We start from the raw sequence: 22,025 nt of genomic DNA, 5'->3' as shown, positions 1-22,025 counted from the left end.
GTCCTGCAACAACACCGCGCACTAGGCAATTGATGATGATGACTTTTGTCATAGATACCAGCCATTTGATATGGCATGAATATATATTACAAGACATAGGATATTTTCATAGCAGAAGAAATAGAGAAAGAAACGGGCTGCCATGGAGCATCTTTTTTCAAACAAGGGAGAAAATACTTGCAAGCAAAGACCAAAAAAGAAAAATAAATAGATATATTAAAATGGGTTAAATAATATACTCTTGCAAGAAGGCAAGGAAGAAAAATAGGCCACGCCAGCATGTGAGTTGATTACCGTCAAAATAGCAGAATCCCATCTAGATGTCAGATGATAACTTGCTTATTCTCCGTTGGAGGGATATGGAAGCAAGAAATCTATAAAGGGATTCTTTTTCACGAGCCCAAAGGAAGCAAGAAAGAAAGAAGAAAGTAAATATAGACAGCCAAGAAAGTCCAAGTTAGCGGTGCATCACCGCGGAAATAATACAAGGAAGAAAAAATTAAGGTCAAAACAAAATACCTGAAGTATTAGAAGCGTGCCACAAAAGGGGAAAGAAAAAATTGTATTAAGGGGAATGCGCAACTGTAATCCCAGGACGCCAAGATATAGCAGATGCAACCGCGTTCATTTTATGCCGTATGGTCGTTTCAAGTTTCGAGGTGTAAAGGGCGTTTTTAATAGAAACAATGAAGAATATAAATTGTATCTGCCGTGGGCTCGATAACATGAGGCATGCGCGACGGTCGATATAAAATTAGCGGAGAGCTTCGAAGAAATATATAATGCCGAAAATCAAAAACGCTACAGCGCCACCAAAAGTAACTGTTAAACAAAACGAGCACCATTATTAGTCTTTACAAGCGGCATGGTTGTGTTTTAACAGATGTGATATGATACTTACCAACCCGCATGCTAACTTTTCCAGCGATTGCCCGCCCCCCAATTACTGCTGCTGTTGTACAGATTCCATGACCCGTAACTGCACCACACATAACCCACCAGTAATCCTGGCCGGCAGCCATGGCAATAGTAGCAAACTGGCTTCGATCACCCCATTCTCCGAGAAAGGTCATGACAAACGTCTGGACCCATGCGGGGCTCAGTAGAAGCGAGCACAAATTGTTTACACCAACCACCATGTTTGATAGAGAGGTACCACGGGACGGAGAACTGCCTCGAGATGACAATGAGGAATTGCTTTCAGGTGATGGGAGGCGGTGGTTCGAGGAACGGCTTTTACGCGGGCCACGACCAGCTTCGAGTGCATAGGGGCTAATAGATCGCCGTCGGGCCAGTCGTCGTTGCTGATGTTCCTTCTCTTCCAGCTCCATCTCGACCTCTTTCATCTCCTCACCCACACCTTCATCAGGTGCCATCTTCTTCGCTTCGACGGCCATCTTCAAACCAAAAACGAGAAAAAGAGTCGCAGCCAAAATGTTGGTGAATGATTTCGAAATGAGGGTAGGGACAGCATGGCCAAGTATAGCGGATAGTACTGTCATTGCGATGAGAGCGGTGAAAGCTGCCGAAAAGACAATCATGCGTGGATGGCGCATAGCCATAAGAGCCGCTACAAGGAATGTTTTATCTCCCACTTCTGAAACAAGGATCATGGTGAGGGAAAGGAAGAACGAATGAACTGGCTGCATAGCATCCTTAGACCTTTCCGAACCTTTGCCATGAGTTTGGTCTAATGGAGAACCCCGATAGCCAAAGTCAAGAGGATCATCATTAGGACTGCCAGGATGAGCGGGCGGGGGGACACTATGTGGTGACTCCGGGAGATCTTGTGGTTTCTATTCACGACGAGGGGAACAAAATTAGCATATGTATTGATCGCTCAGACTTCTCACTCCTTACCCCTAGCATTGTATTGTCCGAAACATCGCCTTCTGCCTCCATTTCAGGCTCGTCATGTCCAATCTTCTGCTGCTCGCTGTGCGGTAATGGGGGGACGTCCTTGGGCGGATCTGGCATCTTTGCAGCCCCAGGGCTAGATGCCTTGTTTTTCTCCGAGACTCCGCCCCCTGTTCCCGTTGTTCCCTCCTTTGGCGTTTCCCGGTGCGGATCATCCATCACCCCATCGTTTGAAGTGGGGATTGGTTTTCCATCTGGTCCAAAATGTTCTGATGTGGGATCAGTCGAATCGGGTTTCAACACCTCCTCATCCAAGGATTCTTTCGCCTTTTTACGATCCCGGCCTGCACTCGTCTCAACCCAAGGTCCTGCATGTGGTTTCCCGTCCTTCCCATCAAATGGTACATCAGCAAGTGGTCTAGCTTTCGGCGATCTTTTATCCGGAGGATGGAGCGAAAGTGAGGAATCGCGGATGCCGACATCATTGATAGCCAGCGGTTTCGAATTAGGAAGCAGTTTGGAGTCCGGTAATGGATCGGCCAATGTGGACGTGATGCCTGTGAAGGCAAGGAGGAGGAAAGGAGAGGGGAATAATGTGATCCTCATGGTAATTTGTATATACAGAGGATGAAATGGGGCCCTAGGCACTAAATTATTAAACAGCAGCGAGAGAGGTGCCGAATCCACTCGGGCGACAATGGCAACCGACAATCGTTGAATCGAGAATTAGAAGGCGAGATATTATAGGCGTCGAGGTTCAGAACTCGTGTTGCAGAAGGATGTATTTTTTAAGGAGGAACGGCTCCGAAAAGGAACAAACGCAATCTCATCAACAATAATAAACAGAACAAAAACAGCGGTGGAAAAGAATGTCATATATGCTATCAGTAAGGCTTCAAAACAAAAACGCCCTGTTGATAAGAGCAGTCTGGGGCGCGGATCGAAGGAACGTTGACGTTGAAGCTTCAAACGTTGGTGGATATTACTAATGCACCCTAATTAAATTAACTAGAGCAGGAATAGTATACACGGGTTAGAGGTGGTAGTTATAGTTAGGATTAAGAATTACGATTGAAGCGAGTTAATATGCGAGCAAACCACAGATCATTCAAAGGTGTATTGTTCCTAATATCTGTGATATGGATAGAGTAGAAAATGTGTGTATTTTAGATGGGGTGTTCTATTTAGTGCCTCAATCAGGCTTCAGCTAGGTATACCGTATGCTAAGCTTATAAAAATATTCGCAATGCCTTCAATTGTGATACAATTTAGCCGTAGTCATTTGATAATATACTAACAAATTTAGGACAGCAACCCAGCCCGGACACTCGAGGCACATCCTCGTCTTGTTGTCACCGTACATCGATGGTCGCAGGGCTGTTCCCCAATTCTAGGGTTAGGGTTAGGGTTGCTTAGGGTTACCCGTTGGGGTTAGCTTAGGGTTATTCCGTGAGAACAGAACGCGTCTCGAAAACTCGCCATCAACACAAGAATATCATCTCATCCTCTTTGGCATTAGTACTCATTGCTTTGATAGCCTCAGTCATTGGAATTACGCCGTTGCTGGCTCGTGGAAGATGCCAGCCACTGCGCGAGCAAGATCAGATCGCGCCCAGCGAAAAAGCGAACCCAAACAACCACCACCAAACTTGCGTCGCTCCACTCGACAAACACGGAGTCGCAGTAGAGATGATGCGCCTGCTTCTCCCTCGAAATCTGTTGCCACTTCGGTGAGCGCGGGTAATTTTGAGAACGAACCGTCCTATACTCCAACTAGGAGCAATCGAGGTGGAAAGTTACGGTCGAAGTCTGGCAACAATGGTTGGTTTTGTCCCTTACATTCTCGTTAAACCTCTTAGCAGCTCGTTCAGACTATGGCGTTTTCCAAGATTGACCAGTGAATGAGATTGGTCTTGAACATGTTGCCGTCGTGGCCTTACCTGGAAGGCTTGGGAATAAGAGTATCTGTCTATTTTTGAACGGAATAAGATGTAACTTACAATTTTCCACCGCTAGAGTTGTCACCTGTTTTTGAAAGTCCTCCTGCGAATGCTACTGGCAGCTTTAATACAAACCTTACGAGGCAAACCTCGAGGCGCAGCGAACGATCTGTTCCTGAATCACCTGTTGACCATTTCAATGTTACTGGGACAACCCTTCTCGCTACTGATTCTGAGCATGAATCACGAGAATTGGATCCCAGTATCATGATCGAGGCATTGCCCGACCTATATACTTCTGCAAAGAACGCTCTGCGAATACTAACTCCACAGGCCTTTTCCCTTACCACTATTCTTAGGAGTCTTAAAAACGCTACCTTTAGAACAAGGATCAGACGTATACGGGAGACCTTTGAAACCCAGCAGAAGTACTTTGGCGGCCAGCATTTCATCATCGTCCAGGCTATAGTAAACATATTTCCATCCCTGAAACACATTCCATGGCATCCGGATGAATTCATTCAGAAAGCCAACCTTGCCCAGTTTGCATTCGATCTTATCCCTTTGCGTGAGAACATTGGTCCTTTCTCGGACTATCACCTTTCATACCTTGACGAATCATTTCCGAAATCCTTCCTGAGTTCCTTCTCCCCTCCAGGAGATGATCAAATTACAAAACCAGGGCGAAGCGGTCTCCTAGCAGAAACATTTCAATTGGGTCTAGAAATCCGCACCCAACGTGTCATTGCGGAACTCCGATCAGGGGGGAAAGCTCCCGGTGTTGAATTTGCTCCGGATGTAGTACTGGAAACTGTTTTCACCTCGTTCGTGAAAAATGGTGACAAGTTTGAAAGGTTACTAGGCTGGGAAATTAATGGCCTACAGGATGAGTGGGGCAGCATCCCCGAGGAGTTCCACGATGAAGTTCTTGAGCGGATGGAGTCGATTCGAAAGTGTTTTGACGAGGATGAGACCAGCACGTTCGCTCACTGTGACAAACTGGAATCTTTGTTTCCTTGGTCGGAGTTCGTTGCCCAAGCATGCAAGTGGATCCGCATGAGGGCAAATGAAATTGATGAGCAATTGGGAAGCCAAGCATCTCTTGACGAAGCTGTTGAGACATTACAAATCGAAGCTGATCGCAGGTCAAGCCTCGATCAACAAGGTATCTCGTCCATTCACGAATCGACAAATCCGGCCCCTTCGGCCGCCGACAAGGTAGGCGCCGAAAAGGCCGATGTTCAGAAACCGCAAGGTACGGGATCCGCGATTACCAGGAAGTCAATGTTCTCTGTTGGAAAAGAGTAAGTCTTGTGTATTTTATGCAGCAAAACCTCTATCTATCACATTATCATTACAACCTCCCCCTCTGATTATCATCGCAACTGGAAGCTCCAGAGCGCTCACTGGAATTTAATTTTAATAGGATTTTCAAGTCTAAGGCCGTTATATCTCACTTGGTGAATCTTCAGGCCCGGATTGGTTCTTCTGTGGCTGGCTCTGCTCAGGTTCCCAGTAGTGTAGGGGTTGATCAACCTTCGGAAAGTCCACAAACAGAAATCGTTGCAACGGCTCGTGATTCGACTCCACAGGTCAGCGATAGCGGAGCATTCCCCAGAAGGCCTAACGAATCTCAAAACGCTAGCGTTCAGAAATTGAATCAAGACGTTAGCCCGGGACAGCGAACACGACAACCACTGAAGAATGTATCGCCCCACCCATCACCATCCGAAATCGTCAAGATAGCTGAACGGCAACGACTTGCAATTTTTCCTCAACGGCAAAGACCAAGTTTCAAGACACCGCCGGTGGCTTTTATTGATCGACAAGCTGATGCTCACAGATTATCCCCGGTTGGTTCCAGCCAATCATCATCTGGCAGAAGCCGCTTGAATGGCCGTTCCCGGAAACGACAGGCCTCCGAAGTAGAGCAAAACGAAGGGCAGGAGAAGGAAACTATCCAGCCATCTGACGAGGAAAGCTTCGAAACAGACACCCGAAGTACCCTAGTTGAGAAAAACCGGAAATCCATTGCGGCACTGCAGGTTCATCGGAAGCGACGACGAATTGGAACATCATCTCCTAGGACACAACCCCGCCCATTGGCCACGCCCCCAAGACAACCACAAAGCCTTGGAGGCCGACAAGGTAGTCGCGTAGCGTCTAGATCACTAGAGCTTATGAACGCCGTGGAGAGTAAAACTCCAGCCAGCACTGCTCCTGAAATTAGCCGACGGGTGCGGAAGCCTGGTGGTGGTAGGATCCCATGGTCCGTAGATGAGTGTAATCAGCTTAAGCTCTTGATTGTCAGACACGGACCTAAGTGGGCGAAAATCAAACAAGTTGATGACAGCCTGGAGAACCCGCAGTTGAGCATTCGAGATCAGGTGAATCTGAAAGATAAAGCGAGACAGATGGCTGTCGATTTCTACAAGTATGCTCTACTATCTTGTTTTTTTAATAAGCCAGCGGCTCGAACTACATTCTCCAATGCTAATCTATGAACACTCTTTTTCATTTAGAACCGGCCAACCACTTCCTGAAAACTTCGAAAGAGTTCCTCTCAAAACTGATGATAAACGCAAATTACGAGAAATGGGGGTTACAATCTTTGAAGATTTGCCTGAAGGGGATTGATTGATTCCATTTCGTTGTAATGTGGAAAATCAGGTTGCCACTGCAAAAAACAAAAATTCCCAATTCCCGTCTGTTTCACAGTTGTCCTTCCCCCTTTCAGTATTCAAAACGTATTGTTTTTAATGTTGCAGCAAACAAACAATATCTCTAAGAAGCTTGAAGGTGTTGAAGTGAGCTTTCTTCGTTGGCGTTCTAGTGGGCTGGGATTTCAGTATTCTGGTTTTCAACTTAATGATACCCCCTGGTTTCTGCTTACTTTTGTGTGTGGCATTGAAAATTCGAATAAGGCTGATGTCCTTTTCTTTCTTCATTTTCTCCTCTTACTTGGGTTCCTCAAATTTTAGAGACTACTTGTATCCATTCCATTATCGTATGTTGATTCCCAATTTTGCCCTGCATTATTCTTACACATTCATATTCCTTAAAAACTCGCCGTAGCATATATGCATATATATCTTGAAGCATCCTCCTTGCATCTAGGAACATTCAACCTCAACTCTCTGCATGTGTTTGATGAGAAGGTTGGCCCATAACACATCCATACCAAGGCATTTACAAGCGCCCTCACACAAGTAGGAGGATTGTTTAGTGCCGAGCTGAACTTTTCAGCACCTATCTGCATAGTTTCATCGTGGACACCAATCCAAACTCTCAGAAATTTTCCCTACAGACACGCTACAGAGGAAGCATTTTAAGTGTCTTCCTCTTTCCAGGTATTGTATCAGAAAAAAACCATCATATATACAGCCCAAGTCTTCCCAGTTTTTTACAACTCTCCCCTCCCGCGTACGTTGGCTGCGTAGGTCACCGCATATATACTCCAGTAATTACAGCCTTCCAACTTCGGAACGACATTTGAATTTTTGTTCTATATCAGGGCCCCGGTCAGCCTCCTATTCTGGGTACTTCTCGAGCACGATATGTTCCGTGGCAATATGAAAGAAAACGGTGACATGGACAACGCCCAATTGAGCGTTGAGGTAAATGGACAAAGGAACAAAGTCAGGTTGTCCTAGCCCCTAAAACGTTCAACGCCCTGATTCGACCCAAGGAGATATCAAGAAAGTTCCGTTCCTGGCATCTCAAAACCTCAGAGTCAATCACTATAGGGTTAGTTCGCGCGATGAATTGAACCCAAGCGTACCGATCGTCTACTGAAAGTTATTCCTAAGGAAGGTCACTATTTCAGACCAACAGGGCATTCATAGTATACCCCAAACCTTTTTAAATCTGGGGATCCAATTTATGTGGAAGCTCGCGGCTGAAAAACAAACAACATTGAAGCTTAAATTTTGGCCCCATAACACTAGTCTGTTTGTGGTTAGACTGTCGAGAAAAGGCTGGGAGCGTGATTAGTCATGCGGCTCAACTTTAAAGTTTCCAGGTTCCCCGTTCCCCCAGGCGCATTCGCTCAATTCGGCAAAAGGCACACAATCTAACCCCAAGGCTTTGCGCCGTTGATTCATCTTCAGCCCATTGCTTGTTGTCGCGTCTTCATCTTTGTGTGATGAACCGTCAGTTGAGACGTACTTGAGCTTCTGTTGCCATTCTCCTCCCATTCAAAGCTGTCACTATCTTCTCCTAGTCCGCGTTAAGACGCTCTAGGCTTACTATACCTATATCCAGCCTTGCCGAAATGGCTTCTCTCCGTGTCCACGACTCGCGACCTCGCACCCGATCCAAGTCCCCCAGTGGACGGATTCGGGAACACTCGCGCAGTAGAGAGACTCGGGCACCGTCACCTCCGAGAGAAAAGACTGGACGATCCTCCAAAAAGTACTATCATCCTGACTCGGAGGAGGAGACCCTGTATGCTAGCTCACGGTCCAGCAGAAAGTATTATGGCTACCATGCTGAAGATGACAAATATCGACGCTCTGAGAAGCCTAATCGGCAGTATCAACCACATCCACAGCCACAGCCTCCTGGCTACTATATGTCAGACGAAGAAGAAGGGCCACGGAAACGCACCAGCACAGCAGAACCTCCAAAATCTTACAAATACCGTTACGACTCAGATCGTGACCGGCAACACTCAAGAACCCAGAGTTCAAACCCTTCAAAGTACGAGTCGTATTCGGACGATTCCGTCACCGATTCGGAGGACGATGCATTGGCCTACGGAGATGGACCTTATACCCCCTCTGCTCCTAGTTACGAACGTCTGCGGGAAAAATATACATCTTCTGCAAAACAACCTGATTCAGGTTCAACTGGGGGTTCGCTCAAATATGGCCGTGCCTTAGCTAAACTTCGTGGAGAAGAGTCCCCCAACCATCCCTCTCGCCGCGATTACGATTCAAGAGAGCATCCAAGCTATGCGAAACCTGAAACTTACCGCTATGCACAACCCTCTGAACTTCGCCAAAATCACCCAGATGACCCTGGAGCGAGACAGTATGGGAGCAAACATCAAAACCCGGTTGATTGGGCGGAAGTTCCAGAATGCGAACGCCCCGGGTTTGTGCCTCCACCTGAGTTCAACAATCCTGTCACATCTGCGCAACGCCCTATGCCAATTCCTGCCACTACTTATTCGACGGTCGATCCGTCCCATGTACCACACGCCCCAATCCCTCCGAATCAGTATCCGTCAACATCTCACGCTGGATATAACGCACAACAATATGCCAATATGCCAATACCGCGATCGAGTGGGGCCGGGCCACTCCCTACAGCAACTATACCAACCGATTCTGGTCATCAGCGCCAATACTCGACGGAGGAAGCTCCAGACCCGCACCAATATTATGCCCAGCCAGCCCAATTCCAATATGCGCAGCCTGACCACAATATCAAATACGTCTCAAAGTCCACCAAGCCATACACACAGAGCTCTAAAAACCAATTCGTCAAACCATACTCCCAAGTTCCTGATCCAACATATGTTGAAATTAAACCGAAGAAATCGGCCGAACGCCCGCACGGCTTGTCCATTTCCACTTCCAATGGTCATATGGCTCTACCCGGTAGCTTTCCGGATGCAAGTCGACCTCCTGCCAGCCCACTTCTCGAGGCTTATAAAGGCACATATCAGAGCATCTCGCCCATGCCATGGCCAACATCCGTTCCTTCGTATTTGGATGAAGGCTTATCAGATCTGGAGCCGTTAGATAGTGGCGCAATCTCAGGCTCGGAGTTAGGCAGATCCAGGAAAAGTAAATCCACGAAGGACGACGACAGCAGCAAGACAAAGAGCAAGTCGTCAATGCTGGGTGCGGACATAAAACTAATTGCGCCTGCGAACGTCAAGAAGAAAGTATCCTTCTACGATCCGAAACCCGACGCGAAGGAATTGAAAGCCTCCCTACGCCATTCCCACGTAGACCCCAAACCTTTGATAGATGTTCTCCCGTATCTTTCTTCGGACGATCTACTCGCCCTCCGTACTGAATATAAAAATATCGCTAAAGTAGGCGGCAAGGGAATCAATATAGCTAAACAAATCAAGGTGCAAGTCCCAGGAAATTTCGGCAAAGTTTGCTACGCGACAGCATTAGGTAGGTGGGAATCTGAGGCACACTGGGCCAATTTCTGGTACCGATCAAACTCGTTGCGCCGGGAGCTTCTCATCGAGTCTCTTATCGGCCGGACTAATGCTGAAATTCGCGAGATTAAAAAGTGTTTCCGCGACAAGCGGTACGGAGATGATCTTGAAAAGTGCATGAAAGCTGAGCTCAGGGCAGACAAGTTTCGCGCTGCGATCCTGTTAGCGCTCGAAGAGCGGCGGCAATCCAATTCAGCCCCTCTCGACAAAACCCTTGTTCGCGACGACATGCGCGATCTCCACCGCGCTCTAATTTCGCGAGAAGGGGGAGAGACGGCGATGATACAAATTATCATCGTCAGGGGGGATACGCATCTCCGTGAGGTTTTGCATGTTTATGAAGATACTTACCACAAAAACTTCGCGAAAGAAATGATAACCAAGTCACAAAATTTAGTCGTAAGTGCCAAACCCCCCGCTCATCTTTCATGGGCAACAAAACATCGCTAACAATACCTCTTCCATAGGGCGAAACCCTTGTACATGTTCTCAACGGAGCGCTTAATCGCCCGATGCGGGATGCCCTCCTTCTCCACCAAGCAATTTCAGAATCAGGCACAGGTCGCGAACGTGCCGAGTTGCTGATTTCGCGACTAGTCCGCATGCACTGGGAGCCTAACCACCTTGAACATGTCAAGTCAGAGTACAAAAGACGCTATAAGCAATCCGTTGAGGATGCCATCGACCGAGAGGTTATCAACGGTGTCCACAAAGACTGGGCGGAGTTTTGTATTGGGTTGGTCAAGAGCTCCAGAGTTCATATTGCTAACGGAACTGTGTAGTCTCGAAACAATATCGTTGGTTTATTGTCATTGTTATGGTTATGGTTATGATGATTGCTTATTGATGACTCCTTGGGCCCTGGATGACGGTTTTTATATTTTCGTAATTTCATCAATCAGTTTGAGTCCCTATCTATTCTGTGTTATTTCCGTTATATATATGTATCTGAATGTGTTGAAATTTCACTGGGCAGTCTGTAAAAACCGCTGGCCACCTACGACCTTCTCCCCGGGAATTTATCCTATATCTGCGATTTAGTCAGGTTATATAGCTTTGTCGTTCGGTTCATTTTGCTTTCATGCCACCATACTTCGAAATCAAAAAGGTAAAAATTACTCTCTCCTGTGCCCAAACTTAGAACCAGATTAAAGTTGGTTTAATCTTATCCGAACCACCACTATCGAGATCGTATCGAAGCATGTCCACGTCCAAATACACAAATGTCATGGCTGCTCACCGACTTTATGCTTCTCAAATCAAGCTATGTCCGATGTCTGGCTACATAATATTTTAGTCTATTCCCGTCCAACATGCCACAAGAATTCCTACTCTGTACGCAGCGTATGCTTGAAATAACCTCCACGTAGCGGCAGGATTACAGGGTACATGGATGCGATCGAGCACCAAACATGCTAGTCCTTGGAGAAGCCCCTGGCTGCTATCTTGTTTCTCATGATTACTAGTAGCGATGGTGCTAACGGCGCCTCGATTTGTCCAACTCCTCTTCCAACTCTCCTCTACGGTCTTCCTGTTGTTGGTGGCCTTCGTCGGGAATAAATAAACTTACTATTTTACTCCAGCTAATTTATTCAACTCCTCAAACCAAGAGAGCAAATATCAAAAGCAACCTAACCGTCCTGAATAATGACAAATTCACGCACTAACGAAGCAGACCTGGACGTCGAGGCTCACGCGGCTTTTACGGTGATGCCGTACATTTCTCCTTCACAAACCTCGCCCACCGCTGGCATCACCCTCAAACTATCGTCATCATGGACGTACTGCGGACCACTACTGAATCTACCGCTCCAAAATCCTCCGCCCTCATTCTACACGTGGTCCGAACAAACCGTAAATGGCTCCATCCTTCCCGCTCTCACCCAGTTTATCAGCTTCGCCAACGAATTCCTCCTCAAAAACAACCTCTCCCACTACTGGCTCACGATCAAGGCTTCTAGAGGAACAGAAGAATTTGATATGCCGCGATGGCATACCGATGACCTGTTTTATAGCAAGGGCGACGAGGACCCCATCACCAAGCTACGTGAAACGAAGTGGAAACTCGCTACAACTCTGCTAGGCCCCAGCACACTCTTCTTAACCTCCCCTGCCCGCACACGCTCCATCCACAACCGAATAAAACAGTCAGTCCGCGATGAAAGTAAGAAACACCTCTGTGCGCCTGTTCGATGTGTCGGGTGCGCCACAGCTGCGGAATCGGTGCGCCTGCGTTTAGCTGAAGAATTCCGAGACCACGGATACGTACAGGCGGGTCCGGGAGAGTGTACATTTTTCCGCGTTGGGGACGATGAGGGGGCGGTACACTCAGAACCTCCGTCCCATGGTGATCGGATATTTGTCAATGTGGTGCCGGGGCGGGAGGAGGAGCTAAAAGAGCTCATGAAGAAATGGGGCATGCAATTTCCGCGCGCCTGGTGTCTAGATTTACCGCTGCAGCTTAGTATGGGACCAGTTCGGGATACATGGGAATGCTGAGTTGAAAAGAAGCGTGTTGGTAAGTATGTGCAGGCAGTGCCAACACTGTTTCTCCCTTCAACTTTTTTTTTTGTGTTATCATTCCACCGTTACCAACTGTGTTAACTCGCATTTCATTCTTTGACTTCATTCGAATCAACTTTTTTTTGTGTTCTTCTTTTCCCTCCACGTCCTCATTTTTAAGCCCCGTGAAAGACTGCTATTTTTGTCTCCGTATCACAATCGCACACGCTCCCACGTCTACGACGGGCCCTATTTTTGAAAGATCTCTGAGGCCCTAAGAAACACAGTCAACAAAATGACCTTTAACGAACGGTGCAAACTTTCAGTGTTTGCTCGCGTTAATCAATCGGAAGTAATATGTGTTCAAAGTCCGAATTTACCATCAGCCAATATCCGTCGCTCAGCTCTAGACTGCGACAAACAGCCTAGCACGTTAACAAAGGTTCCAGTTAAATTCTATGGGGATTCCATTGTCACATTTAATGAAAGGATGTTGGCAAGTTCGTCCAAAAATATTCTCGGACTGATTTTTGTGCAAGCCCTTGGAGAGAAAGATATCATTTATACATCGCATCAAAGTCGATTTTTATGTGTACAGTACATTTTTAGAGCTATTATTAGTCGCGCTTAGCCCGCGCTCGAATTTTAAATTTCGCCCAAGCACTTTTGGTTGCCTTGATTCCATTTTCTCCCGATTGGTATGCAGGCGTTAAACAGGTCTGGCATGACCAACTATACATATGCATTTCAGGCGCATATCTCTGCATATCACTATATCAGCCACTCATTTCGGACAGCCAAATCCACTTCTCAAAGAGGATCGACACCCAAAACCGAGGCGCATCCCACAACAAGTGAGCCATGTATGTACATGTACATACAAGGCCTATTGGCCGCAATGGCTTGAATGACCCAACAAGGGATGGAAGAAGAGATTCAGCCACTCCTTAAGAAGTGCATCTCGCATGTGTCTTGTTGGGGCTGAAGGTCATACCTTCACATCCAACATGAAGCCCTCCGCACATTGGTCCTCGGGTCGAGTTTCATGAAACAATGATTTTTGAAATGCCACCAGGTAGAGCGATGACATACAGACGTTTAAGTTTCTCATTTGAGGTGGAATGCAGAGGGTTCTCCGGACAACACCTCTCTACTTCATTCAGCACTTACGTATATACAGTACGCACTGGCATACATGCATACAAAGAATCTTTGGCTTTGAAGCCCGACCGATCACAACCTGTTTATGCAAGGTACGTGTTCCAGCCAACCAACTTAACAGTCTAGAGCCCACCATCGAGAAAGTTCGACTTGGTACAAAGAAGCAAGTCGTCGAGTTGCGTCTTGTTATCAGTGAGTCCATTCCCTCCCCTCCGTTCTTCCACTTGGCGATTTTCAATCTCAGAAGCAAATTACCACCAGGCCAGCCTTCGCATATCTTAAACATCGAGGAGCCATCCGCCTCTCAAGCACATTCCCATTTTTCCCTTTCCCTCGTCCTTCTACCTCATCATTATCTGAATGATCAAAAGTCCTAACCGTTCAAACCAGTCCAAATCAAATCATGAAACCTGCCTGGGCCCTCTGCGTGATGTTCGTAAACCTCCTGGTCACAGTGGCTGCCACGCCAATGTCTCCCAATGTCTCGCGGGATGTCTTGAATCCCCGCACACATGTTGTAACTTTTTATACTTCTTTACCCATGTCTCACAACTCCATTCCCCCAGGCCTATTTCCATCGTCCCCAATCTACGTCCACATTTAATTCACCGGCGCATGAGCGGATCAGTTAAAAAGCCCTTGCAAAAGCTAACCGATAACAAACCTTAAATGGTGATTTTGACCCCATTACAGTGTACCGGAACATGCGCCCAAAGGGGCGGAAAATGTTGGGAGGAGGGATGCAGATGTAACCGTTTCGTAAGTTAGGATTCTTCTTCATCTCCTAAGCGGCTGAATGCCATAACAAGACATTTGTTCAAAGACCCAAGAAAGAAACAATCTCATCCCCCCACCCTATGAAGCATTCATCCACTTTAGATGCTCAGATAGCTGTACAGGAAACAGGCTGATCAAAGAAACTCTTCGCTTAATATAAACAGAGCGGTTTGTGCGTTCCTTATAAATAAATAATAATCAGGCCGGCTACTCGGGGAATGGAGAGCCGGAACAGGCTTGTACATAGTGGATAGAGACAACGTATGTATGCATGTATTGCAACGCTGAAGTGTATGGGTGTATGTATGTATCCATGTTAGCAAGCCGGCAGAGCAGATACGATGCCAAAGAACTATGTTTCCATACACCTCCCAGCCGCCTATTGAGCAAGCTATGCGGGATGCCACTCCCCCGCTTCATGGTCCTTGTGGCAAAGCTGTCTGTACCTTTTATCACCGTACATCTCGTTTAGCTCGGTGTTGTTCATCATAATCTTTAGAGGCCCCGTGAGCCTAGTCTAGGATTGCTCCATACCCAATGAAATCAGGTGTCCCACCTATCCTATCTCGTTCTGTTGACCGCTTCAAATCGCCAAGGAGCTCTTTGTGTGCGTATCATGAATTTGGCTGCTTTACAGCTGGGAGTAAGGTCGGGAATGCAGGAGAGTATCAGCTTGAACCAAGGGATGGAGAGGCTTTTATAGCAGGCAAGGCATTAGGAAGCAGACAACTTTTGACAGATTGGCCATTCGAAGTTAGCCTAACTTTCCCCTCCCATGCCACACATAATCCCAAGGTAGCATGTAGGCATAGTAGCTTTTTCAACAGAGTGGAGGATGGGCAAATAGCAGGTCGGAATAAGCTGCCGTTGAGTTGGGCACTGCATCTCGACCCTTGAGAGGCTGACCGAGAACAGTATTGTCAAAACAGCGGCGGAGTTTAGTTTCTTGGTCAGTTCAATTGTACGAGAGGAGCACCCCGATGGCCGCCGCGATCTAAGGAGTTACTTAAGTCTTAAGCGCCCGGGTTTGGAAAAGTACCCCAATATGACCGTGTAACAGATTCGACTGAAGTCATAGTAGCTGACAAGAAGAAACAGGTGGACAAAGAGATGAGCATAAGATAAATGAAAGGGCCGTACCACTCAGCGATAATCACAAACAACAAGGGGTTCTTAACTTCAAGTCGCAGGTCCTGTACTGTGGGTTGTAGTCCTTGGATGTGAAATCTTATGGAACTGGGAAAAAACCTGGTCTGTACTGGTATTAAGGGGCTTCAGTGCAACCTCCTCCGCTCTTTATCAGCATCCACTCTCTTGCCTCTTGCATTTCACGGGATCTCGGAGACTGTCTGTGTTCTGGTTGTGTCCTATTTTCTCCTGTTGTGCTTTACGTCAAAATACTCTTGCCTACCTGCCCTGTGGCGCCACGCAGTCGCCATGCTGTTTGACCATATCGCCGAGGATCAGCTGGACGGCGTTTTCGCAAAATGGGTGAAGCAGCTGCTTGCAACCTCCCCTGAAAATCTTGCTATGAATCTCGCCTCCGAGCATCTCGGCCGCAGAGCTAAGCTGGCATGTCAGTGGGAAACCGGTGCCTTCAATGTGTGCTACCGAGTTCAGTTCTACGATGATATCCCTGAAGTCATTGTTCGGTTCAGCTCTCTTGGTCGAACAATCTTCCGTGCAGAGAAAGTCGCCAATGAAGTTGCAGTTATCCAATATCTCCGGCGGCACACTACGATTCCTGTCCCCGAGGTACATGGTTCTGGGAAGACATGGACGGGACCGTACATCATCTTGACCTATATCGAGGGAGTCCCGCTCTCCAACGTTCTCAAAGTTCCCAGGGTGGAAGGTCGACCTGTCCTGAACCCAGAGATAAGCGAACGAGGCCTACGGAGAGCTTACCAAGAGATGGCCAAGCTTATCCTTGAGCTGTCCAAGGCCAAGTTCCCCAAGATCGGCTCGTTAACGGAAGGTCCAGATGGAGAATTTACAGTCTCTAGAAGGCCATTTACATTTAATATGAATGAGCTATCAACATCTGCCAACAGTCCTCCTCATGTCTTGCCACACCCAGACGCCATATTTGAAACGGCCGCTGATTACTTCAAGTCTCTCGCCACACAGCACATGTTGCACTTCCTTACCCAGCGAAACGACGCGATCACTGATGAAGCAGACTGTCGCAAAAAATTTGTCGCCCGCTGCCTATTCAGCAAAGTAGTTCAGCGCATTCAATTCCATGAAGGACCGTTCCAGCTCTACTGTGACGATTTCCGCCCCTCAAACGTGCTGGTGGACTTAAAAAATTTCCGTATTGCGGCAGCTATAGACTGGGAGTATACCTACGTGGCCCCCACTGAATTTAGCTCCGTGGCTCCATGGTGGCTTCTCCTGCAGGCTCCAGAAGATTGGGAATCCGATCTCATGGAGTTCTTAACTCGCTATAAGCCGCGTTTTCATCTTTTCCTTGATGCTTTACGGGGGGCCGAATCAGACATGATATCGGATGGCACGTTGCTCGAGTCTCAGAGGCTGTCGCCACGCATGGGCGAGTCTTTGGATAACGGCCTGTTCTGGGTGTGTCTGGCAGCACGGTTTAGCTCCATGTTTGATAAGATATACTGGACGTTCATTGACAAGACTTACTACGGGGAATTCACGTCCCTTGAGGACCGATTACAGTATCTGGACCAGGAAGAGCGGAACAAGATGGACGCAATTTACCCCATTAAGATGAAACAAGCAGAGGATGGCAAAATCGACCCCCATTATTCACTTGATGATATCATGGAGCTGTAGCCGCTGGCTCCTTGCTTTGGTAGATTGTTGAATTCAGGTTAGATGGGAGGTTATCAACAGCTTTTGGAGTTCGTGGACAGGGGTGTTTTTTCTGTAGTTCAACATAACATTCGCCGATGATGATTGTGGATTTATTCTGGCGGCGAGAGTCCTCAGACAAAAATCAGGTGTGACTCCTGGTCGCAACATTACCTATGTATATATCGATGAAACGTTTATAAACGAGGTAGTACCATGAGCAACTCATTATGTAGTACAAGGATTCCCGACTCGAAAAATCGAAATAGCTATGTATTGTTGTTTCTTTTCCTCTTTTAAAAAGAAGCTTGAACTTGACGAAACCAACACTATCATTCAGTTTACTATCAAATTGGCGAATGGAAAGTCCAGTAAATAAGAAAGTAAATTAAAAAAAAAAAAAAAAGCAGATGGAAAGGGACGAATAGAGTTTTTTTTTCAATAATTAGTCTGTGGAAGTAGAAGAAGACAAAATTTCATAGAATTAAGTGAATACAAAACAGGGAGATAAAGATGGTGCGAGCGAAGCTACGCCAATTGAGAGTTTTATTGCACTGGAGCAGTGGACTGGGAATGAAATGGAACATAACAATCAGATTGAAAAGTCCTTGTCAAAAACAAAATAATGATTTAATTTAAATTTAATAGCGAGATTGCCTGCTGGCATTCTAACACAAAAAGAAAATAGTGAAAAGGAAATAAATGGCAGGCTATCACAAAGGGACGTTTTGATCCATTAAAAAGGCGCTGGGCGTGGAGAAAGAAAGGGAATTGGAAAAGGTTTCAGTAAGAGGAGGAAATGAGGGATGGGGGAATAATTAAGGAGAAAGAGGGAACATGGAAGATTGAAGTAGAATTTCATGTTTAAAACATACAAGCCTTGATCGGCGGCGGTAAGTGAAAAGAACTAAATAAAATAGGGGCCACCTCGATGAGAAAAGCACTGGGGAAAATGGAGATAGGACAAGAGGTGGGATGAAGCAATATATGGAAAAAGAAGCCAATGAAACAAAATGAATAGGACAAGTGAAAGCAAGATTGTGGGATATAACGTTGTGTTAGAGCATTGAAAAAACAGTAGATGAAGGAAGAAGCAGAAGGGAAAGGAGAACAACAAGCGAGTAGAAAAAATATATCCATCATCTTACACAAGCTGTTCGAAGAAAGGAGAGAAGACAGAGTTAGCTAGCCCTTTGGATAATGGAAGGCAGCACAGCAGAATGCTGGCTGTACACAATTGCCTCTATCTCTCTGCTTTCTTTATCTTCTTTGGTTTTTATTTTTTTTTTTTAACTCCTTTTTTTATATTTTTATTTTGATCGAGACAGCCTTCCAGTCAAAGCAACCTTTTTTTCCCTTCCCTCTCAATCTCTCGATTCAAATTCGCGCGACAACGCAGCAACGGTGGAGTAATTTTCAAGACCTGCAAGAAGGAAAGAAGAAAGAAATTGTCTGCGGGTCAGCAGCCTGTCACATAAAATGAAATCGCACCCACCCACACACCCACACACACCCACACACACACACACACGTATTCAACTTGAAGTCAACGAAGAACAAAAGAGAAAGAAAATTATCGAGTGGCACGACCGCTCCTTCCAGAACCACCACGAACTCCATTTTTACTCGAGGATCCACTTGGTCCATTACCGTTATTGTTAAGACGACTAGTTCTCCATCTTTCGTACCACACTTCCCGACTAGCCTCGCGGAGTTCCCCGCGCCATTCTCCAAACACGGTGTCCTTCAGCTTGACAAAATCGCAGTGCTCAGGGTTGTAAGGGTCAGCAAAACCCCAGGGAAACTTGCGGCCAATGGGACCATTGTTATCTTCCAGAGAGTAGGGATCGGGAGAGAGAATTGATAACGGTAGGAACGGATATTCCCCGTTTGCATTGAGGTTCGCGTTGATGCTTGAGACAGAAGTTGAGGATTTTCGAATCCCGCCGTTGTTCTGGCGGGATGTGGGCGACTGAGGGTTGGGTGGGGATAGGGGGACCGTGTCTGAGTCCGGGGTGCGGCGGCCAGTTGTTGGTCTTTTAGCTTCAGCATCCGTTTCGGTTTGGGTTTGAATCTGAGCGTCGTCGTCTTCCTGTTGGTTCAAATCGTCCTCGTCCTGCTCATCGAATCTGTCAAACCCATCAGATGAGGACGTATCATCCTGGTCCTCAAGCGTCAAGACTTCCAGCGGATCCAAGCCAGCCTTCTTCAGGCTTTCCCATACCGTCTTCTTGAGGAAAGCCATGTGGCCAGTGGTGATGGTATCTGCTTTGCTGATTATTGGGACAACGGTAGTCATCCCTTGCATCGTACGGATAACTTGGATATCCAGGTTTTCATCGAGGCCCCCAATGAGACGAACACTCGAAGATTTCTCTGGATCATCCACGGATTCCTGCGCAGCGGCAATGTTGGCATCCAGTCGCGCAGGGTCGAGGATGAGGAATGCGCAGTGAATGTGAGTGTCACGCACGCCCGGTGCGCGAATTACTTTCATCTCTTCGTTAAAGGTTTCTTCGAATTTACTCTCTAAAAAGGATGTGATCCCACGAAGCTGCAGATCAACAACATTTGACTCCAGTCCCTGTGAATCCCACAGCGTAAGCCCCACGCGCTCTCCGTCAATTTCAGTCTCCAGGTAATGTGATGTGAAATTGTTATTAGCTGCTGACATTTGCACGGGCTCCTCGAATTCATCTGGAGCTCGTGTAGGGCGTTTCTTCGGGGGAAGCTGGAGGGAGGTACGCAAGAAATTGAGAAAGGAAGTCTTTCCAGATTTTCGAGCACCGATTACAAGAATGCTATTAAGAGGAGTGATTTAGTATGTCGATTTTCTTGGGTTATGTAACAGTGAGGGGGAGAGAGTTAAATGGAAACTTACTTGTATGGGGTTGGGTCTTTGCGTCTTCTCACCCTCCGTGGGCTATTGATAGTGCTGACTGCGCTGCTCGCATAGCTGTATCGGCCACGATGTGTCATGCTCTCTGTTCTCGCGTACGGGTCGATAACCTCGCTACCTCTTCCGCCAGCTACGCCGGAATATGGGGACGCGGGTGCGCTTGGATCAATGTAACTCCCACCGCGGTTTGGAATAGCAGTCGTGTTCATCTGTCGAGCATTTTCACCGCCAAAGGTTTTCAGCTGGGGAGGAGCGGGCAAATCTGGCAGACGAGGGGCATATTTCGCGACAGCACCAGCTTCGCGCTGTCGTCGCAACAGTTCTTCTTTAGCCATTTCCTTTTGCATCCTTTTGCTCATCCTTCCTCCCGAAGCTTTGCGATCCCCGCTGAGAGGTTCGGTCGACTTTGAACGACGAAGGAAACCTAGAGATGTTCGTCTTACGGTTTGAGAGTTGGCGTTAGCCGAACCATTCTCAGTGGCAGTTGGAAGAGCGTCCGGAGGTGAACTGCGCCCAGGGGTTGGAGGCGCCGGACTGGACATGTTGGATTTATTCTGGCCTTGCCAATGTAAAGCGTACCTGGAAAACATTGGGACGTCAGTTTACAGCAGGTAAAAAGAATTGCGGAAAAATTTTTCTCCCCCCAATTTTGACAGGAGCAGAAATGACAAAGAAGAGAAGAGAAAAGCCGGACGAGTGAGTTGTCAGAGTTGATTTTTTAAGCAAAAAAAGGGGCTTTGGTTTGTGGTTGGTTGGCCCTTAGGCCCAATGGTACGTGCAGGTGAGGTGAGCAACATGTCTCCAATGGCGATGATTGTGGTGCATTGTATGAGGCGTTGCAGGTTGAATTTTCTGGGAGAAAAGTTACTCACGGGCGATTCTAACCACTTTTCCCGATAAAAGCCCTTGTAATACCAGCTTCTCAGTCACCTTCGTGATGGTTTCCACTTGCTCCGATGTTGGGTTATGTGGGGAGCACAAGACTCGAGGAGGGGAATTGTAGAATAATGAAAATCACCGCAGGAGCGTATGAGACGACCAGCAAACGGAATCTAAATCCGATAGCCAACAACGCTTCAGAAGCGATAGGATCTTCGATGCGAAGTGATGGATGCGATGCGATGCGTGATATGGTAGAAAGCGTGCGAGTTGCTGAGCAAGGGATCAGTCGAAACGTAACGAGGCAGACAAAGGTCCGCGTCAAGATAAAGCAAAAAGGCTCGGCCAACGAGATCAGCCACTGGGCGAGGGAGTAAGATGACAATGGTACTATGGTATTTGGGGTATAAATCAAAAGGTGGGAGGCGACGACATCCACAAGCCCAGCAAGCGATTGTCAGTAAAAGTAGACCAGCCTTGAAAAGAAGAGCTCCAGAAATCCGTTACGTCGATTGTTGGTTTGTCGACCACCGGATAACAAGGCAGACGGCGGAGCAATAGGATACAACAAAAGAGCGGAGCGAAATGAATAATGAAAGGAACAAATGGTGGGAGAGGGATAGCGTCCCTGTCAGGTCGAGTTGGATTTGGGTGAAGAGTGGAGGAGGAAACAGGAGAGCCCCTTAAGCCACAGGAGACCAACAGGGACTAACAACTGCGAGAGCGCCAACCGAGCCTAACTCCCAGGGTTGGTGAGCCCAGCAAAGGCTAGAAGAAACGAATAAGAGAAGAGAATTAGAACGCGGAGAAAAGAAAGGTTGGGAATGATGAATGAGAGGATGAAGATGAAGTTGAAGTTGACGATGGAGCAGACGGCGAATGTCATGAAATTACCGCGGCTAACTTACTTTACCCCTTTGTTATTTTGATGAATATGTAATTTTGGTTATATTTTATATTGAAGCTTGGCCCGCGAGTGTTTTGTCCGCTGTTGCACCACCTT

General features: G+C 47.0%; 9 protein-coding genes across 9 annotated transcripts; 7 read left to right on the top strand and 2 right to left on the bottom strand.

Moving 5' to 3' along the window:
- Positions 1–754: 754 nt before the first annotated feature.
- Positions 755–2,463, bottom strand: HCBG_04461 (uncharacterized protein; the record flags this gene model as incomplete). Its single annotated transcript, XM_045431510.1, has 3 exons — positions 755–822; positions 902–1,796; positions 1,861–2,463. The coding sequence occupies 3 exons, from the start codon at positions 2,461–2,463 to the stop codon at positions 755–757; spliced, it is 1,566 nt and encodes a 521-aa protein (XP_045288063.1).
- A 971-nt stretch (positions 2,464–3,434) lies between these two features.
- HCBG_04460 (uncharacterized protein) lies at positions 3,435–6,831 on the top strand (the record flags this gene model as incomplete). The annotated part of the gene is made up of 4 exons (XM_045431509.1): positions 3,435–3,678; positions 3,874–5,101; positions 5,224–6,231; positions 6,320–6,831. 4 exons carry the CDS (start codon positions 3,435–3,437, stop codon positions 6,432–6,434), a joined length of 2,595 nt encoding a protein of 864 aa, XP_045288062.1.
- Positions 6,832–8,070: 1,239 nt separating this feature from the next.
- HCBG_04459 (annexin) lies at positions 8,071–11,114 on the top strand (the record flags this gene model as incomplete). Its single annotated transcript, XM_045431508.1, has 2 exons — positions 8,071–10,380; positions 10,449–11,114. The coding sequence occupies 2 exons, from the start codon at positions 8,071–8,073 to the stop codon at positions 10,761–10,763; spliced, it is 2,625 nt and encodes an 874-aa protein (XP_045288061.1).
- A 514-nt stretch (positions 11,115–11,628) lies between these two features.
- On the top strand, positions 11,629–12,480 carry HCBG_04458 (uncharacterized protein; the record flags this gene model as incomplete). Its single annotated transcript, XM_045431507.1, has 1 exon — positions 11,629–12,480. The coding sequence occupies one exon, from the start codon at positions 11,629–11,631 to the stop codon at positions 12,478–12,480; it is 852 nt and encodes a 283-aa protein (XP_045288060.1).
- Positions 12,481–13,183: 703 nt separating this feature from the next.
- On the top strand, positions 13,184–14,407 carry HCBG_04457 (uncharacterized protein; the record flags this gene model as incomplete). Its single annotated transcript, XM_045431506.1, has 4 exons — positions 13,184–13,346; positions 13,664–13,736; positions 14,035–14,076; positions 14,338–14,407. The coding sequence occupies 4 exons, from the start codon at positions 13,184–13,186 to the stop codon at positions 14,405–14,407; spliced, it is 348 nt and encodes a 115-aa protein (XP_045288059.1).
- A 551-nt stretch (positions 14,408–14,958) lies between these two features.
- On the top strand, positions 14,959–15,546 carry HCBG_04456 (uncharacterized protein; the record flags this gene model as incomplete). Its single annotated transcript, XM_045431505.1, has 3 exons — positions 14,959–15,223; positions 15,351–15,370; positions 15,520–15,546. The coding sequence occupies 3 exons, from the start codon at positions 14,959–14,961 to the stop codon at positions 15,544–15,546; spliced, it is 312 nt and encodes a 103-aa protein (XP_045288058.1).
- A 312-nt stretch (positions 15,547–15,858) lies between these two features.
- HCBG_04455 (phosphotransferase enzyme family protein) lies at positions 15,859–17,226 on the top strand (the record flags this gene model as incomplete). The annotated part of the gene is made up of 1 exon (XM_045431504.1): positions 15,859–17,226. The coding sequence occupies one exon, from the start codon at positions 15,859–15,861 to the stop codon at positions 17,224–17,226; it is 1,368 nt and encodes a 455-aa protein (XP_045288057.1).
- A 1,591-nt stretch (positions 17,227–18,817) lies between these two features.
- Positions 18,818–21,205, bottom strand: HCBG_04454 (uncharacterized protein; the record flags this gene model as incomplete). Its single annotated transcript, XM_045431503.1, has 3 exons — positions 18,818–20,045; positions 20,126–20,722; positions 21,016–21,205. 2 exons carry the CDS (start codon positions 20,683–20,685, stop codon positions 18,818–18,820), a joined length of 1,788 nt encoding a protein of 595 aa, XP_045288055.1.
- On the top strand, positions 21,100–21,399 carry HCBG_04453 (uncharacterized protein; the record flags this gene model as incomplete). Its single annotated transcript, XM_045431502.1, has 1 exon — positions 21,100–21,399. The coding sequence occupies one exon, from the start codon at positions 21,100–21,102 to the stop codon at positions 21,397–21,399; it is 300 nt and encodes a 99-aa protein (XP_045288056.1).
- Positions 21,400–22,025: the final 626 nt, after the last annotated feature.

Source organism: Histoplasma capsulatum (genome assembly GCF_000150115.1).
Source record: "Histoplasma capsulatum G186AR genomic scaffold supercont2.5, whole genome shotgun sequence".
NCBI lineage: Eukaryota > Fungi > Ascomycota > Eurotiomycetes > Onygenales > Ajellomycetaceae > Histoplasma > Histoplasma capsulatum.
Note: the sequence above shows the minus strand (reverse complement) of the source record. Positions and strands in the feature narration are given on the sequence as shown.